Source organism: Hyperolius riggenbachi, chromosome 2 (genome assembly GCF_040937935.1).
Source record: "Hyperolius riggenbachi isolate aHypRig1 chromosome 2, aHypRig1.pri, whole genome shotgun sequence".
Classification (NCBI taxonomy): Eukaryota; Metazoa; Chordata; class Amphibia; order Anura; family Hyperoliidae; genus Hyperolius; species Hyperolius riggenbachi.
Window position 1 is genome coordinate 417,492,173 of NC_090647.1, and position 19,308 is coordinate 417,511,480.

The 19,308-nt window shown below is 46.8% G+C and overlaps 1 protein-coding gene across 3 annotated transcripts in view; it reads left to right on the forward strand.

Moving 5' to 3' along the window:
* Nucleotides 1-12,424: 12,424 nt before the first annotated feature.
* Nucleotides 12,425-19,308, forward strand: part of RPGR (retinitis pigmentosa GTPase regulator) — a 102,449-nt gene continuing 95,565 nt past the window's right edge. For all 3 annotated transcript variants that reach the window (XM_068269880.1, XM_068269879.1, XM_068269878.1), the window contains exon 1: nt 12,425-12,571. In XM_068269880.1, the coding sequence (XP_068125981.1) occupies nt 12,529-12,571 (43 nt within the window). In that variant the 5' untranslated portion in view covers nt 12,425-12,528. The remainder of the gene's footprint in view (nt 12,572-19,308) is intronic.

A 19,308-nucleotide genomic window follows, 5' to 3' on the forward strand; every position in this document is an offset into this window, starting at 1 on the left:
CGGCAGTACCACATGTGTGGCACTTTTTTTTACACCCTAAGTGCGCTAAGGGGCCCAAAGTCCAATGAGTACCTTTAGGATTTCACAGGTCATTTTGCGACATTTGGTTTCAAGACTACTCCTCACGGTTTAGGGCCCCTAAAATGCCAGGGCAGTATAGGAACCCCACAAATGACCCCATTCTAGAAAGAAGACACCCAAAGGTATTCCGTTAGGAGTATGGTGAGTTCATAGAAGATTTTATTTTTTTGTCACAAGTTAGCGGAAAATGACACTTTGTGAAAAAAACAATTAAAATCAATTTCCGCTAACTTGTGACAAAAAATAAAATCTTCTATGAACTCACCATACTCCTAACGGAAAACCTTGGGGTGTCTTTTTTTTCTAAAATGGGGTCATTAGTGGGGTTCCTATACTGCCCTGGCATTTTAGGGGCCCTAAACCGTGAGGAGTAGTCTTGAAACAAAAATGACCTGTGAAATCCTAAAGGTACTCATTGGACTTTGGGCCCCTTAGCGCAGTTAGGGTGCAAAAAAGTGCCACACATGTGGTTTCGCCGTACTCAGGAGAAGTAGTATAATGTGTTTTGGGGTGTATTTTTACACATACCCGTGCTGAGTGGGAGAAATATCTCTGTAAATAACCAATTGTGTGTAAAAAAAAATCAAACAATTGTCATTTACAGAGATATTTCTCCCACCCAGCATGGGTATGTGTAAAAATACACCCCAAAACACATTATACTACTTCTCCTGAGTACGGTGGTACCATTTGTGTGGCACTTTTTTACACCCTAAGTGCGCTAATGGGCCCAAAGTCCAATGAGTACCTTTAGGATTTCACAGGTCATTTTACGACATTTGGTTTCAAGACTACTCCTCACGATTTAGGGCCCCTAAAATGCCAGGGCAGTATAGGAACCCCACAAATGACCCCATTCTAAAAAGAAGACACCCAAAGGTATTCCGTTAGGAGTATGGTGAGTTCATAGAAGATTTTATTTTTTGTCACCTGACCTGTGAAATCCTAAAGGTACTCATTGGACTTTGGGCCCCTTAGCGCAGTTAGGGTGCAAAAAAGTGCCACACATGTGGTATCGCCGTACTCAGGAGAAGTAGTATAATGTGTTTTGGGGTGTATTTTTACACATACCCGTGCTGAGTGGGAGAAATATCTCTGTAAATGGACAATTGTGTGTAAAAAAAAAAATAAAAAATTGTCATTTACAGAGATATTTCTCCCACCCAGCATGGGTATGTGTAAAAATACACCCCAACACACATTATACTACTTCTCCTGAGTACGGCAATACCACATGTGTGGCACTTTTTTGCAACCTAACTGCGCTAAGGGGCCCAAAGTCCAATGAGCACCTTTAGGCTTTATAGGGGTGCTTACAAATTAGCACCCCCCAAAATGCCAGGACAGTAAACACACCCCACAAATGACCCCATTTTGGAAAGTAGACACTTGAGGTGCATGGTGAGTCCATGGCAGATTTCATTTTTTTTTTGTCACAAGTTAGCAGAAATGGAAACTTTTTTTTTTTTTCTTGTCACAAACTGTCATTTTCCGCTAACTTGTGACAAAAAATAATATCTTCTATGAACTCACTATGCCTCTCAGTAACTACTTTGGGATGTCTTCTTTCCAAAATGGGGTCATTTTGGGGGTATTTATACTATCCTGGAATTCTAGCCCCTCATGAAACATGACAGGTGGTCAGAAAAGTCATAGATGCTACAAAATGGGAAAATTCACTTTTTGCACCATAGTTTGTAAACGCTATAACTTTTACCTAAACCAATAAATATAGGCTGAATGGTTTTTTTTTTATCAAAAACATGTTTGTCCACATTTTTCGTGCTGCATGTATACAGAAATTTTACTTTATTTGAAAAATGTCAGCACAGAAACTTAAAAAAATCATTTTTTTTTACAAAATTCATGTCTTTTTTGATGAATATAATAAAAAAAGTAAAAATCGCAGCAGCAATCAAATAGCACCAAAAGAAAGCTTTATTAGTGACAAGAAAAGGAGCCAAAATTAATTTAGGTGGTAGGTTGTATGAGCGAGCAATAAACCGTGAAAGCTGCAGTGGTCTGAATGGAAAAAGAGGGTCTGGTCCTTAAAGGGATACTGTAGGGGGGTCAGGGGAAAATGAGTTGAACTTACCCGGGGCTTCTAACAGTCCCCCGCAGACATCCTGTGTTGGCGCAGCCACTCACCGATGTTCCGGCCCCGCCTCCGGTTCACTTCTGGAATTTCAGACTTTAAAGTCCGAAAACCACTGCGCCTGCGTTGCCGTGTCCTCGTTCCCGCTTATGTCATCAAGAGCGCACAGCGCAGGCCCAGTATGGTCTGTGTCTGCGCAGTACACTCCTGGTGACATCAGCGGGAGCGAGGACACGGGCGTGCAGGCGCAGTGGTTTTCTGACTTTAAAGTCAGAAATTCCAGAAGTGAACTGGAGGCGGGGCTGGAGCATCGGTGAGTGGCTGCGCCAACACAGGATGTCTGCGGGGGACCATTAGAAGCCCCGGGTAAGTTCAGCTCATTTTCCCCCGACACCCCTACAGTATCCCTTTAAGGGGGGTAAAGCCCGCGGCCCTCAAGTGTTTAAGATGAAGGACTGAGAATTCCATCAATCACAGTGGACAAACAGGATGCAGGAGAGGAGAAAGAGATTGAGTAGTAGACTACACGGGAGGTAAGTATGACGTGTGTATGTTTATTAAGATTTTAATTTTCAGTTCAGGTTTTCTTTAACCACTTGAAGACCGTAGGCTTAAGACCCTAGTGACCAGGCTATTTTTTACAATTCAGGCCACTGCAGCTTTAAGGGCTCGCTGCAGGGCAGTACAACTCAGCACACAAGTAATTCTTCCCCGTTTCTGCCCACCAACAGAAATCTGCCCACCAACAGAGATTTCTGTTGGTGGGCTCTGATGGCTGCTGCAGGCATTTGTTGTTTTTTTTATTATTATTATTATTAATTTATCATTTTTCAAAAATAAATTTTACTTTTTTTTTTTTAAATTATTGTCCCCCTGCCAGCCAATGACAGCGATCGGCTCTCACAGGCATTAGCCTATGAGAGCCGATCGCCCTTGTGCCTCCCCAGGGGACAGCTGAGTGACACGGCTGTCCCCAGTACAGTGCTGCCGTGGATCACATCGCTGTACAATGTGAATAGACTGTGGTTTCGGCGTCTAACAGTCTCCTAGCGGCGATCGCCGCTGGAAGACTGATAATGATAGAGCGGAGCTCCGTCATTCAGCCGCGATTCCCTGCAAACCACGCCCCCAGGACTTAACGCCAATTGCCGTTACGCGGTCCTGGGGGAGCCTCCGCGTCCACGCCTATCGGCATGGCGCGGTCGTTAGGCAGTTAAGTATGATTACAGTGTCCTAAGTAAAGAGTTGAAAATTAACCTCCGTGGCGGTGCATTTCTGCCTGGATTAGTTCTTTTTTCAAGAACTTTAGGCCTCCAATTCTTAAGTCATAACTCACCAAAATGTGTCAGAATAAAAGCCTGGTAGACATTCTGCATATAAATAAAAGAGTAGAACACAAATTTGTTGACTTAATAAAATGTATGAATAAACTTAAAAATTGTGAAACTGTACAAATAAGGCAAGCAGAGGGTATTCAAAATCCAGGCAGAGGTTGGTGCAGGCGGCAGGCAGAAAGTAGTCAAAATCCAGGCAGAGGTCAGTGCAGGTGGCAGGCAGAGAGTAGCCAAAATCCAGGCAGACATTGGTGCAGGCGGCAGGCAGAGAGTAGTCAAAATCCAGGCAAAAATTGATAACAGTATGGCAGAAGGACTTAGCTCAGAAGCAGTTGGGAACCAAATGGCTATATTGTTAACATCATGTGCTTTCAAATGAGCTTATTTGCCATGGCAGTCAGGTGTCACAGGGGAGAGATCAAATTACAACTTGTGATCAGAGACAAATGAGAAGGTATTAGACATACATATATACATATATATATATATAGATAGATAGATAGATAGATAGATAGATAGATAGATAGATAGATAGATAGATAGATAGATAGATAGATAGATATACATACATATACACAGGCCCGGATTTACCCCACAAGAGTCTATAGGCACAGATGTCCTGGCATCCTAGACTTCGTCCTCCATGAACCTATAAATCCCACCAAACTGCATCACAAGTGTTCTGGCTGTCCCAGCTGTCACTTCTCCCTTACTTACCTTGCCCGTCATAGGTAGCTACAGGTGCCCCTTTGTATGAGTTAGCCAGAAGTACCCTCAGTATTAAGTAGCTATAGGTGCTCCCAAGTATTATGTAGCTAGAGGAATCTCAGTATTAAGTAGCTTAGGATTGCCCCTGACTGACGGGAGATCTCATCAGTGGAATGCCGAGAGACAGGTGAGTAACCTCTCATTTTCACTCTCATCAGAACTCAGCACTGGGAAGGAGGTAGAAAGGCACTCGGGGAGGGGAGTTTATCACATTATCAGGTGCCTGTAGGCACATGCCTAAAGTGCCTAATGGTAAATCCTGCCCTGTATATACATACACACTCACCTAAAAGATTATTAGGAACACCATACTAATACGGTGTTTGACCCCCTTTCGCCTTCAGAACTGCCTTAATTCTAAGTGGCGTTGATTCACCAAGGTGCTGAAAGCATTCTTTAGAAATGTTGGCCCATATTGATAGGATAGCATCTTGCAGTTAATGGAGATTTGTGGGATGCACATCCAGGGCACAAAGCACCCATTCCATCACATCCCAAAGATGCTCTATTGGGTTGAGATCTGGTGACTGTGGAGGCCATTTTAGTACAGTGAACTCCTTGTCATGTTCAAGAAACCAATTTTAAATGATTCAAGCTTGTGACATGGTGCATTATCCTGCTAGAAGTAGCCATCAGAGGATGGGTACATGGTGGTCATGAAGGGATGGACATGGTCAGAAACAATACTCAGGTAGCCCGTGGCATTTAAACGATGCCCAATTGGCACTAAGGGGCCTAAAGTGTGCCAAGAAGTCATCCCCCACCATTACACCACCACCACCAGCCTGCACAGTGGTAACAAGGCATGATGGATCCATGTTCTCATTCTGTTTACGCCAAATTCTGACTATCAAGACTCATCAGACCAGGCAACATTTTTCCAGCCTTCAACTGTCTAATTTTGGTGAGCTCGTGCAAATTGTAGCCTCTTTTTCCTATTTGTAGTGGAAATGAATGGTACCCTGTGGGGTCTTCTGCTGTTGTGGCCCATCCACCTTAAGGTTGTGCGTGTTGTGGCTTCAGAAATGCTTTGCTGCATACCTCAGTTGTAACAAGTGGTTATTTCAGTCAATGTTGCTCTTCTATCAGCTTGAATCAGTCATCCCATTCTGCTCTGAACTCTAGCATCAACAAGGCATTTTCGACTACAGGACTGCCTCATACTGGATGTTTTTCCCTTTTCACACCATTCTTTGTAAACCCTAGAAATGGTTGTGCGTGAAAATCCCAGTAATTTCGCAGATTGAGAAATGCTCAGACCGGCCCCTCTGGCACCAACGACCATGCCACACTCAAAATTGCTTAAATCACATTTCTTTCCCATTCTGACATTCAGTTTAGAGTTCAGGAGATTGTCTTGACCAGGACCACACCCCTAAATGCATTGAAGTAACTGCCATGTGATTGGTTGATTACATAATTGCATTCATGAGAAATTGAACAAGTGTTCCTAATAATCCTTTAGGTGAGTGTATATTTCTCTATGTTTTTCTTTTGCCCTGTGCAATAAGTTCAGGGCCACTTTAAGAATGGTGCCGCCCCCCGCCTCCGGAGACGTTACGCCGCACCGCCGCGCTCTGATTATCCGCTGGGTCCCCAGAAGAAGAGAGGAACATGGGGATCCCGGCGACCGGAGAATGATACTGGTAGTCGGGGGAGAAGGCTGGAGTCCCGCTGCGCAGCACCGATCGCTTGCGGGACTCCTAAACTATTTAGAAAGCAGGAAATTTGCTAGCCCGACCTCAATTGCAATTGCTCCTATGGGTTCATCAGCCTAACGCTTTTGGAATTGTGGGTGATTACAAAGTGCATCTGAGAGCACTTGTGTGGGTCCCAGCTCTCAGTGGGACAGATTTATCAAAGCATTACCAACAGTTTTTTTCTTCTAAAACTGTTCTAACCAGCAGAAGAACAGTTCTGCATGATAGTAAGAAACTTCCCAAAGCCTATGTAATAGTGGCAGTTTAGCGTGGATTTCTAGAGCTACACTACAGTTAAGAAAAGTGCAAATCCATTCCTTAACTGCTGCAGATTAAGAAGTGCTCATTAGAAGTTCTACAGATAGTGCAGACTAGATGTGATTTTTGAAGAGCTCCTCCCCCCTCACTCAGAGCTTGCAGACAGCAGGTTTGTTGGTTACCTCAGCAACCGCAATTTCCCTCACACACTGCACTGCCTGAGAGACCTTCCTAGCTCCTCCTATTCCTTACAGTTTAAGAAGGAATCTGCACTATCTAGTGATTTCTTAGGCTGTCTGAGACAGTTCTGCACGGATTTCTAAAAACCTACTGATATTTTGTCTCAGACACTCTTGATAAATCTGGCCCACTGTACCTTTGTATGTTGTGGAAACTAGTCAGTGAGCCCCTACGTTATATCAATGCACCATCTGACTAGAGAGGAGAATGGAGAAAGACACAGACACAGCATGCAGTGCACTAGCATGCCACACTCCATTACACTGCAATGTATCTGCCACACTGGGAATAAAGCAGTGGTGGAGCATTGCAGTGCAGCAAGCCATGTTACAGAGAGCCCGTTATGCCGCACCACAATACACCACTGTGAACGTAGCCTTATTTTAATGGAAAATATATCAAAATGAGTCGTCTACACAAGAGAGAACTAGAACAGAAGTCCACTTGGAAAAAAAATCATCAGGGCACACAAACTGATGGAAATTCAACAAGTGTATTTAGGGACATAGCCACAATATGATAAAAACAAAATACAATAAAAGTCCCCCAATCAATAAATTATGGTAAGTTCTGTCCTGTATACAGAGATGTATTAAGATGTAATGAGGCCCTAGGAAGGTAGTAGATTTGGGGCACCCTTGTGTCTTTTTGGACGCTGGCACAGCCGTAGCTGGTAATTATATTATGGGCTATGGCTATGCCCAAATTTTCACAGTTGTAACAGGGAGCACCCACTCTGCCCATCAGGGCCGTGCAGAGGGTCCTTAAGTGGGGGGTGCTCAAATTTAAAAAAGGGGCCTGTCAATGCCTTCCCCCGCATGCCCCCCCCCCCTTCCTCTTTTCTGGCTAGGGGGGTATTGATTGTCATGCTGCTGAATGCAGATGATGGGTGCCATGTGGGTTCTGTGTGTAAGTACTGAGTGTCATGTGGGTTCTGGCTATGGTTGGATATCGAGTGTCATGCGGGTGTTGATTGCAAGAACTTAGTGCTATGTAAGGTCTGGGTGCATGTACTGGATGTCATGTGGGTGCTGGGTGCAGGTACCGGGTGTGACATGGGTGTGAATACTTGGTGACATGCCTGTACTGGGTGCTGGCTATGGGTGGGCTTTGGGCATCACATTGGTTTTGAATGCAGGTACTTTGGGTGTGGGTACGGGTTAAGTGGATACTTGGTGCAGATAGTGGGTGCCATGTGGAAGCTGTGTACAGGTGTGAGTACTGGGTGCAATTTTAGGCCTGGGTGCAGATACTTGGTGTCATGTGAATATAAGTACTGGTTGCCAGCTATGTGGGGAAGGGGTGGCTGATGGGAAAAGTAGAGGTCAGTGTGGGTGCTGCAGGAAGGGGCAGGGCCATGCAGAAGATCCTCAAGGGTGTCGTGCTCAAATTTGAAATCGATAAATCGTGTTAAATTGTGTATGTAATACCCACTCTCCAGAAAGCAATAAGGCAGTCTTAACCCCCCCCCCCCCCCCCCACACACACACACACACCTTTATAGCAGTATCAGGCAGACTTTGTGTCTCCTTCCAACTCTTTTGGTGCTATCACCCTCAAATCAGCAGTGATAGGTGCCCACTGTTAGTGGGTTAGAGTGGGCACAGTGGAGCCCACTGTGGAGGCACAGACTCACCTTTCATTATTGGGACCTCTGTCCGTCTTGATCAGCACCCAAGCCTCTTTTCAGGCAAACAAGTGTTTACCAATATGCAGTGGTTGCTAAGCAATAGTAGATGCAAAACTGCAGTAAGTGCCAAGGTGCAGTGGGTGACAAGATGCAGTAGATGGTAAGACACAAAGATTCACTTTGTGGTAAGTTGCAGTGGGTGCCGATATGCCAAAGTAAAGTCTGTGTCAAGCTGCTTTGGTTACCAAGGTTGGTTACCAAGGTCCAGTTTGTATTGGGTGTTTATTTGCAGTGGGTGCTATGCAGTATTGGGTGCTGAATGATTAGCAGATGGTGATAAACAATAGTGGGTGCCATGTGAGTGCTAATTGGTACAGGGAGCCATGTGAGTATTGGACATGAGTGAGTAGGGAGTGCCATGTGTGGTCTGGATGTGTGACATGGGAGAGTACCGTGTCTCATATGGGTTCGGACCAAGGATGGGTACTGGGTACTATTTGGGTGCTGGCCATGGACGGGTACTGGGTGCATATAATGGCTTTGGAACTTGGTGACGTTTGAGTACTGTGCCATGTGCGTGTTGATTATGGGGGTATGTGGGTCTTAGGTGCAAATACTGACTGCCAAGTGGGTACTGGGAGTGAGTACATGGTGACATATGGGTGATGGGTGCTGGCTAGTGGGGTATTTGTTGTCATGTGGGTGCTAAAGGAAGATGCTGGGTGCCATGTGAGTTCTAGGTGCTGGCACAGGGTGTCATGTGGATTCTGGCTGTATGGGTGTGTATCAACCATCATGTAGGTGTTGATTGCAGGTACTCAGTCCCTTTTGAGTTCTGGGTGCAAGTACTGGATGTCATATGTGAGTGCTTGATGTGGGTGCTGTGCACAAAGTGGAGGCTTAGTGCAACTGGAACTACTGCAGATAAAACATGTGGGTGTTGGGTGCAGGTACTGGGTATCACATAGGTGCAAATGCTTGGTGCCATGCCTGTACTGGGTGCTAGCTCTGGGTGGGTGTTGTGTGTCACGTGGGTTCTGAGTGCAGGTACTTCGGGTGCTAGTACTGGTTATGTGAGTGGGTGCCATGTGGAGGCTGTGTGCAGGTGTGAGTAGTGAGTGACATGTCAGAGCTGGGTGCAAGTACTGTGCCATGTAGGTTTGAGTACTTTGTGCCAGCTATAGGGTAAAGGGGTGCAGGTATTGGGTGTCATGTGGCTGTTTGATGCTAGTACTAAGTGCCATATTGAGGCCGGATGTGAGTATTGGGTGCAGGGTGCTTGGTGCAAGTACTGGGTGCTTGCTATAGTGGGGGTTACTGGTTGAGTGTAATGTGGGTGCTGAATATTGGTGGGATTGCTGTGGGTGCAGGGAGTTGGAGGTCACTGTGGGTACTGCTATGAATGGCATAGTTGCTGCTAAGGGAGGTAGAGGTCAGTGTGGTTGATGGGGGAAGGGTAGGTCACTGTGGGTGCTGGGGGGAGAAGTAACTGTGGGTGCTGTGGAAAGTAGAGGTCAGTATGGATGCTGGAGGAAAGGGAGGTCACTGTGGGTCCTTTGGGGGAGATCACTGTGGGTCTCGGGAGGTAGAGGTCATTGTGGGTGCAGGGGGTGGGAGGTCACTATGGGTGCTGCTATGAATGGCATAGTTGCTGCTAAGGGAGGTAGAGGTCAGTGTGGGTGCTGGGGGAAGGGTAGGCCACTGTGGGTTCTGGGAGAAGTCGGTGTGGTTACTGGAGGAGGGAGTGGATGCTGGGTGTTGGTAGAAGCCACTGTGGGCGCTGGCAATGGGAGAGGTCACTGTAGGTGCTGCTTTTTGGATGGGAGGTCCCTGTGGGTGCTGCAGGGGACAGGAGGGTAGCCACTGGGGGAGGGAAAAATCACTGTGGGTGCTGGGGGAGTGATAGGTCAGTGAGGGTTCTGGGGTAGGCAGGATCACTGCTAGAGCTGGGGAGGGAGAGGTCACTGTGGGTGCTAGGTGGAGGGAGCTGTCACTATGGATCCTAGGTGGAGGTATAGATCACTGTGGGTGCTAGGTGGAGGGAGAGGTCACTGTGGGTGCTGGGGGAGGGAGAGGCCACTGTGGGTGCTGGGGGAGGGAGAGGTCACTGTGGGTGCTGGGGAAGAGAGAGGTCACTGTGGGTGCTGAGGAGGGAGAGGTCACAATGGGTCCCAGGTGGAGGGAGAGGTCACTGTGGGTGCTGGGTAAGAGAGAGGTCACTGTGGGTGCTAGGTGGAGGGAGAGGTCACTGTGGGTGCTGGGGGTGGGAGAGGTCACTGTGGGTGCTGGGGGAGAGAGAGGTCACTGTGGGTGCTGGGGAGGGAGAGGTCACTATGGGTCCCAGGTGGAGGGAGAGGTAACTGTGGGTGCTAGGTGGAGGGAGAGGTCACTGTGGGTGCTGGGTAAGAGAGAGGTCACTGTGGGTGCTAGGTGGAGGGAGAGGTCACTGTGGGTGCTAAGTGAAGGGAGATGTCACTGTGGGTACTGGGTAGGGAAAGGTCAGTATGGGTGCTAGGTGGAGGGAGAGGTCACTGTGAGTGCTAGCGGAGGGAGTGGTCACGGGGTGCTAGGTGGAGGGAGAGGTCACTATGGGTGCTGGGGGAGGTAGAGGTCAGTATGGGTCCTAGGTGCCACACTAGGATTCCTGTCTGGGCCTCTTCACTTGAAAGTGTCCCAGGTGGGGGCGGAGCTTCCCGCGGGTGGGCGGGGCTTATCGCGGTCGGGGCGGAGCTTATTTTGCACTGCGAGAGGGGCCTTTTTTGAAGATTTTAAAAAGGGGGGTGCCTGGGCACCCAGAGCACCCCCCTGTGCACGTGCCTGCTGCCCATTTAAAGAGGAACTATAACTAAGGATTGAACTTCAGCCCAATCAGTAGCGGATTCCCATGAGAAATATTTACCTTTTCTCAAATAGATCATCAGGGGGGTCTGTATGGGTGATATTATTGTGAAACACCTCCCACAGTGTGATGTCATGACCATGGTTCTGACAGTTTGCTGTCTGTGAACCCTCATTGCACTGTGAGAAGTATTGCTTTTTCCAACTGCAAAGCAAGCAATGTCTCTCTCTGTGCATAGAGCTCTCAGTAATGAACATTCTGTACAGATCACCTGGCAGAACTGAAGATTGATTGAACATTGATACATTTCAGAATGCAAATCAGGGTAAGAGGAAATATTTTACACTGGGCAAACACTGACTAAATAATCTATAAATGAATACTGTAAGCAATATTATTCATTGTTATTTTCACTACAGTTCTCCTTTAACCTCCTTAGCGGTAACCCCGTGTGTGACACGGGGTAAGCCGCCGGAGGGTGCCGCTCAGGCCCTGCTGGGCCGATTTACATAATTTTTTTTTGCTGGACGCAGCTAGCACTTTGCTAGCTGCGCCAGTACACTGATCGCCGCCGGCCCACGCCCGATCGCCGCTATCCGTTGCGGCGCGCGGGCCCCCCCCCAGACCCCGTGCGCTGCCTGGCCAATCAGTGCCAGGCAGCGCCGAGGGGTGGATCGGGACTCCCAATGACGTCCCGACGTCGCTGACGTCATCCCGCCCCGTCGCCATGGCGACGGGGGAAGCCCTCCAGGAAATCCCGTTCTTTGAACAAGATTTCCTGATCGGAGATCGCCGAAGGCGATCGAAGCGGGCGGGGGGATGCCGCTGAGCAGCGGCTATCATGTAGCGAGCCCTGGGCTCGCTACATGATTTAAAAAAAAAAAAAAAACTGCTGCGCTGCCCCCTGGCGGAATTTTTCATACCGCCAGGGGGGTTAATACCAGAAGGCACGAATACAGAGGAATATAGTTCAATGGGATAGTGGGATGTACACATTTATACAAATGCTAACCCTAGTACACATTTTCAATTATGATTGACCAATCGCTGACCAATTTTACCACCTCCATGTAGTCTGAGGGTCAACAGATATTGAATACCATGAGCAGATTATGTAGGTAAACCCTCATACAACATGGAGGTGGTAAAATTGGTCAGTGATTGACCAATCATAATTGAAAGTTTGTACCAGAGTGCAAAGCACGCAGACTGAAGGAACGTGCAAGTTATTTATTTCTGCTTTTACACAGAGATGTAATGTAAAACTGGCAACCCATCATAGGCATAGCTGCTTTGTCCCTTTACCTGGCAAAGGTTTCTTGCCATCATATTTACTTCGCAAAGACCTCCTTGCAATACACAGCGCTAGTCCAGAGCTAAGCAGAAGTTCAGTCCTCCAGCCGCATAGTGGCAGTGAGGTTACTGCTGGAAATATTGGCGACTCCCGCCCCCGTTGCTATAGTCTGACAGTTTGTTTACTTCCGGATGCGGAGCTAGACACAGGGAAAACGATGTTGTGTGGATGATGGTGGCTGTATGACAATCACAACAGCTCGGCGGCTGCAGCTAGCTGCATTCTGGGTATGGCGGCGGCGACGGAGGAGGAGGGGGAGCAGCCGGTACCCGGTGAGTGAAGACAGCATCTCCCTGCATCCCTGACTGCTGCTCCTAACATGATCTGTCTGTTGCTGCTGTCACTAGCATACATCTGACATGCAGGGCTCAGCGTAGGACGCTGCATGTCTGATATGAGTGTGTACTCCTACTGACAGCATCATCGTGTGTCAGGCAGCAGCATGAACTACACACAGTTATCACTGGGATGCAGTGTACAGTGTTCATTCCACCAAACAACTGATATTTCTCTAATTAAAAATAAATTTGGTGATGCTAATTTTTGCTTTTCACCACTTGATTTCAAATCAGATTTCAGATGAAATTTGATTGAAAATAGACGATGGGAACTTCATCATTTGCAAGCTTCGTATTGCTCAATGCATTGCAAAGGTGTGCAGCTGCTACATGCCGTATATGCACTTCCACTTGCGCTCATTAAACAGACAGTGTTTCGCAATAAATGTTCATTTGACTTCCAAAATGTTTTAAAGGGATACTGTAGGGGGGGTCGGGGGAAAATGAGTTGAACTTACCTGGGGCTTCTAATGGTCCCCCGCAGGCATCCTGTGCCCGCGCAGCCACTCACCGATGCTTCGGCCCCGCCTCTGGTTCACTTCTGGAATTTCAGATTTAAAGTCGGAAAACCACTGCGCTTGCGTTGCCGTGTCCTCGCTGCCCCTGATGTCACCAGGAGCGTACGGCGCAGGCACAGACCATACTGGGCTTGCGCAGTACGCTCCTGGTGACAACACCGGCAGTGAGGACACGGCAACGCAGGCGCAGTGGTTTTCAGACTTTAAATCTGAAATTCCAGAGGTGAACCAGAGGCGGGGCCGGATCATCGGTGAGTGGCTGCGCGGGCACAGGATGTCTGTGGGGGACCATTAGAAGCCCCGGGTAACTTTAACTCATTTTCCCCCGACCCCCCTACAGTATCCCTTTAAAGAAAATACTTTGTTTTTAGTTCTAGTGGGTGCACAAAAGACCAGCACTGCTGACTGTCAGACTGACTGCTGAGTTTACAGGCAGGCGCCAGCTGGCCATTTCCTATGTGCCTCTTAGGCTTGGTTCACACTAGACAAATGAAAAACTGAGCCAAGGAAAAAATTGATGTGTACAATGGATCAGTTTTTAAAAGTCATCGGTTTTACATCCGTGACTCTCCGTTCAGTTAGCGTGCGGTCAATGCAACAATCCGGATTTACTGCAGCCGCCCCAAACTTGCTGTCAGTTTGGTGATCTGTTGTAACGGACAGGGCTGTTGAGTCAGTACAAAAATCATCCGACTCCTCCGTTTACTTTTTCACTGACTCCTCTAATTTGCACATAACAATCTTGTTGATTGAAAGTATATAATATGAAAATCGCTACTGCACATGCATAGAACGCTCCCAGCAGCGGGAGCATGATCAGGGTGCGCGCGGCTTGGGCATGCGCACTAGTTGGTGAAAGGTGGGGATTGCCGCTACTTCCCGGAGAGAATAAGGAGGACGCTTGGGCACAGGACGACTCCAGTGGCTGCAAGAAGCCCCAGGTAAGTCAAAAATCATTTTTTTCCCCTTTTGATCTAATGAGAACCAGAGAGGATGCACCCTCATATATTTTACCATATAAGTCAGTGGGAACATGACAGTTAACACCTACTCTGCTCTTTGTTTCATTATTCTCTGCTAAATATGCCTGTTATCAGCCCTGGTAAGAATCCCAGACTGAGCTGAGTCATTATAGCAGAGCCAGAAGAGGGCAGGTTTGGGCTTGAAAAGACACAGAGAAGACAGACTCCGCTATAATGATTCCTGAGCAAAGCCAGACTGAATGCTGATTTAGCAGACAAGAATGAAACAAAAAGCAGAGTAGGTGTTTACTGTCATGTTCCCACTGATTTATAGGGTAAACTACTTGAGGGTGCTTCTTCTCTGGTTCTCTTTAAGTATTCCTTTAAGTTGAGATCAAAGCTAGTCCTTGGTAAGACTACATGTAGTGAGTGCAGACAGGAACAGTACATCAATTGGGCGATCAGGCGCAAGTTTTTAATTGACATTTGTTAACTCCGTTATTTTAAAAATGCTTTGGCCAGCGGCACATGGTATGCCAATCTCCAGCTTACAACTCTGCTGCTCCTGCTCAGGCTATGCAGAGCCACAGCTCACCTCATTGCATATGCCACTGTTCTCTGCTGCTCATGGTATGCTTAATGTGATCACTCGCTGCTTAGACTATGCTGATCGCCGCTCTGGCTATGCCGATCCATGGATGGACAGATCCATGGATTTACAGCGAGTGTGCTGTAAAATGTCAGTTTTCTATTTGTTCCTATACAGCTGCAAAACCTTCCGTTTCCGGTCCGCTGGGCACAACGGTCGGGGAAAACAGGTCCTGCAGCATTTTTTTGTCCGTTGAGCGGAACGACGGACAATGGATCCGTACAAGTGGATGGATGTAAACGGATCCATTGGTTTAACATTGGATCCGTTCGCATAGCGGTCCGTTTGTACAGTATACATTCCGCTCCCGTTCTGCTTACTGCTAATGTGAACCGGGCCTTAGTTCCGCCTAACAGACCATTTTTAATGCCAATGTGAACCGGGCCTAACTCTATCTTTGCTTTGTGTGTCCTTTCTGACTTTATTGAAGCCTGCATTCGCTGCTGTGTGTGTAACGCTTTATACATTTTATACATACCTTTATACGTTTTATACATACCTGGGGCTTCTTCCAGCCCCATCCGCACGGATCTATCCCACACATGCCATCCTCAGTCTTCTCCCTCTTCGGTAGCTGGTCCCGTAATTTCCTCCCGTCACATCCAGCCTGCAGCAAGAGAAATGCGTCCTCTGCGTATCTCTCGGGCAGTCAGCCTATTAAAAGAATTTAGGCTTGTAACGATTGGTGTCAGCACACAGAGAGAATCTGATTATTGGTGATCTGCAGTATCACCAAGAATGCAGATATATACCTGATTATTGATGATCTGCAGAATCACCGATAATACAGATATATTACTAACCTCTGGACACCTATGGGTATGTAAGTGTTTGGTGTAACAGTAGTACTTTGAGTAATGCACCTGCTGGGCAGGTGGTAATAGGCAGTAAAGGAACACAGCTCTCAGAGCACAGGAACCTTCCAGCACAACCTGAGGCTCTCCAAGGGGTGGAGTCAGGTTGAAGACAGGAAGGGTCAGAGAGTGAGTGACACCTGAGGTGGATGTCACTATCTGATCTGGAGACTATCTCTTAAGGGAAGAGATAGCTCTCGAGGTCGGGCAAGCCAGGTCGGCAACACACAGTCAGATAAGGTACATAGACAGAAGGCTGATTTGGTATCCAAGGCAAGCAGGGTTTGGCAACAGAGTATCAGATGTGCGAGGTACCGAATCAGAGATCAGAGGAGTAGTCAGGAAAGCAATAAGTCATAACAGATATCGAACAATGCCTAGTCTGGGTGTGAGGTCCTTGGTCTCTACACCCTGGAACTGGTCTAAGCATAAACAGATTGATAACACAGGTTCCCTAGTCTGGGTGTGAAGTCCGTGGTCTCTACACCCTGGAACTGGTCTAAGCATAAACAGATTGATAACACAGGTTCCCTAGTCTGGGTGTGAGGTCCGTGGTCTCTACACCCTGGAACTGGTCTAAGCATAAACAGAATAACAGTATAAGTAATCTGGCTCAGTGTGAATTCCCAGGTCCTCCTGGTTCAAACACACTGTTGGATCTGACTAAGGTCTGAGTGCTTCCATGTAGTGTTCGCAACGGCAGACAACTTGCAACTGGCCAGCAGTAACTATATATGGAGTAGTGCTCTCCAGCACCACCCCTAATTGATCAACCAATAGTATCCTGCTCTGGAGTGAGCTGATCGGCGTCATCAGCTGACTCTCTCTGCCCAGTATAAGAATTCTGCCTCTCAGCGCGCGCGCGTGCGTATTTCTAAGCCTTTGTGCACTAACAGACTCAGCCACACCAGACACACGCTGCCGCGTGCAAACCGCCGCGCTGGACGCGGAACCAGCCGCCTTACTGTTGTTGCATGCGGCGGCTTTTCTGCGTTCTGCCCTGCTACCAGACACACGCTTCCACGTGCAAACCACCGCATTGGACGCGGAATCAGCCGCCTCCTCAGTAGCACACGCGGCGGCTTTACCGCGTTCTCTCACAAGGCTAGTTTCACACTGGGGAGTTGCGTTGCACAACAGCATCACAATGCAACAGAGGGGAAAAGTTGCATTGCGCATTACATGTGATATGCAGTGCATATAGTGAAGCATACAGTGCATGAAAAGTATGCTAAAAGGGAACCCGAAGAGCACCTTGGGTAAAAAAAACATACTTACCTTAGAAGAAGAAAGCCTCTGGATGATGTAGAGGCTTCTCGTTTCCTCCTCCCCTCCGTTTGCCGAGACCCTCTGGAAAATCCATTTGGGCTCCTCTTCAGACGTGAACCAGGCTGTGTCTGCGCAATAGCATGGAACGCTCCAGTCACTGCGCAGGCGAGGCCGTACTTGCACAGGCCCCAATGTACTTTTCAATCTGCCCTTATTGCAATTATTCGGGTCGTCCGCACTCTGCGATGGGGGACAGGAGGATAGTTTGGTGAGCCTCTTTAGGATCCAGAGGCTTCCCTTGTCTTAAGTAAGTTGAGCAGCCTAGTCTAAACATCATTGGGAAGGCAGACCTACATGCCAACATACAGCAATATATTGAATAGGAAGTGTTTCTGATGCTGAAACCAGGAACATATTTGTGAACGTGGTTATCCTGAATAATTTACAGCATTTTCCTGCAAGTTAATAAAGTGCTGCTGTTGCAAAAATGCAGAAAAATAAAAGTTTACATTTTAAATTCTACAATTCTTTTTAACAATGAATAGCCCTGTTTAGCCATCAAAAAGATGTATGCTGTAGCTATTATTATGCTAGAATCATCATGTAGCAATTGTCTGACGTTTCACAGAGTCAGGCACCACCTCATGCACACCAACCCTTTGCTTGTGCCAAAATATATCTGTACCGAGTCCTGTTAATCAGCGCCAGAACTGTGACCTTGATCCTGTTTGCCCATATGTGGATCCATGCCTCTAATGCACATTAGAATGCTTGATGGATGCTGAATAGAATAATGGGTCTGTTTGGAATTTGTGCAGCATTATTGGATTTCTTACTGGGTGATGCAACTCATAAGTTCAAACAGCCATGTGATTAACAGCCTTGGTGGACCTGTGATCACGTAGGCAGCATTACAAACAAGTTATGTTACAGAATATCCCTGATTATTTGTAATTAACCTTCAAGCCCTACTGATAAAAATGTTTTTTCCCTACTATTTTATTTCATGCGGTTAATGTTTAATTAATACAGAACATATTCATTAGACTGTATCGTGTCCTCTGACTATGTCGGCTAAGCAGTTCTGTGCCTTTATGTACTGATGTTATATTCTCTTTGATGAATAACCCCTGAGTCCAGAATGTCACTTCCACAGCTCGTGTAAGATCAAAATATGCTTTAATGAACATGTTTTGCCTGGCTTATAGCTCTTCTTTTTTGTAAAGAAAAAAAAGGCTTTTTTTTTTTTTTTTTTTTTTTTTGCAAATATGTGATGCAATACCTTAGTTTAGTGCCTCTAAAGAGGAACTGTAGTGAAAATTGCGTAATGACGGGCGAAGGCGCGGGCGGGCGGAAATGTGCGTGTGTGGTGGGCGCATGCGCAGTGATAGACCTAGCCCATTTTTAAACGGGCTTAGGTCCACTAGTCCATTTATTAATCTGTAGAAAGTCTGTGCAGGCGCTCAACATATATAATAAATGAGGTACTCTCACCGAATAAGATGGCTGATTGAATTACAGATCAGCATAAATGGCATATCAGTAGCATCTCGTAGGCATCTATCTCTGTATATATCGGATAATAACGCTGATCACATGTGAAGGCCAGCAGATTGCGCTTGTTAGATTATATCTCCCATACTCGGTTGGCATACGTGGATCCTTAAACTTAAAACAGACGCTACATAGCGTAATACTGTATTTATTAAAAGATTTAAAACATCTCAGTGCACTCACAATTGAAGTAAAACAATGCGCATATAAAATACTCCTCGGCAGTCCAAACAGAGCTCGTAGTTTGGACTGCCGAGGAGTATTTTATATGTGCATTGTTCTACTTCAGTTGTGAGTGCACTGAGAGGTTTTAAATCTTTTATTAAATACAGTATTAGAGTCTGGGCTGTCAGTAAAGTCCATGAAAAAATTTGTGGTGTCAGTAAAAAAAACCCTTTCTCTTTCCCAGAAATTCACAGCACTTACTGCTTATCAGTTCACGTATCACTGTGGAATGTACACTGCTCTAGCTAAAGGTGGCCATACATCTGTAGACTTGGCGGCCGATCAACCATAAGACAATTATTATTGATATTATAAAAATCGGTGCCATCAAGAGCATGCCTAGTTGACAATCAAACCAATTTAGGGCCAAAATTGGTTGCATGTATCGATCGCATGTATCAATCGGACATGCTGGAAAATCTCAGGTTGGCATGCTCAATCAGGCGTGGTAAGGGCTGCGATAATCGAGCACAAATGTGACGAAAACCCCTGGTCGCATCCCCCAAATGTAAATGTATCAAAGTCCCCCCCCCCCCCCCCCCCTCCAGATGCCGTGCATTAATACTTTACCTGTCCGGTGTCCGCCACTACTCTTCTTCCTCAATGAAGTACGTAGTTGCCGGTGTATTGCACGTAAGGG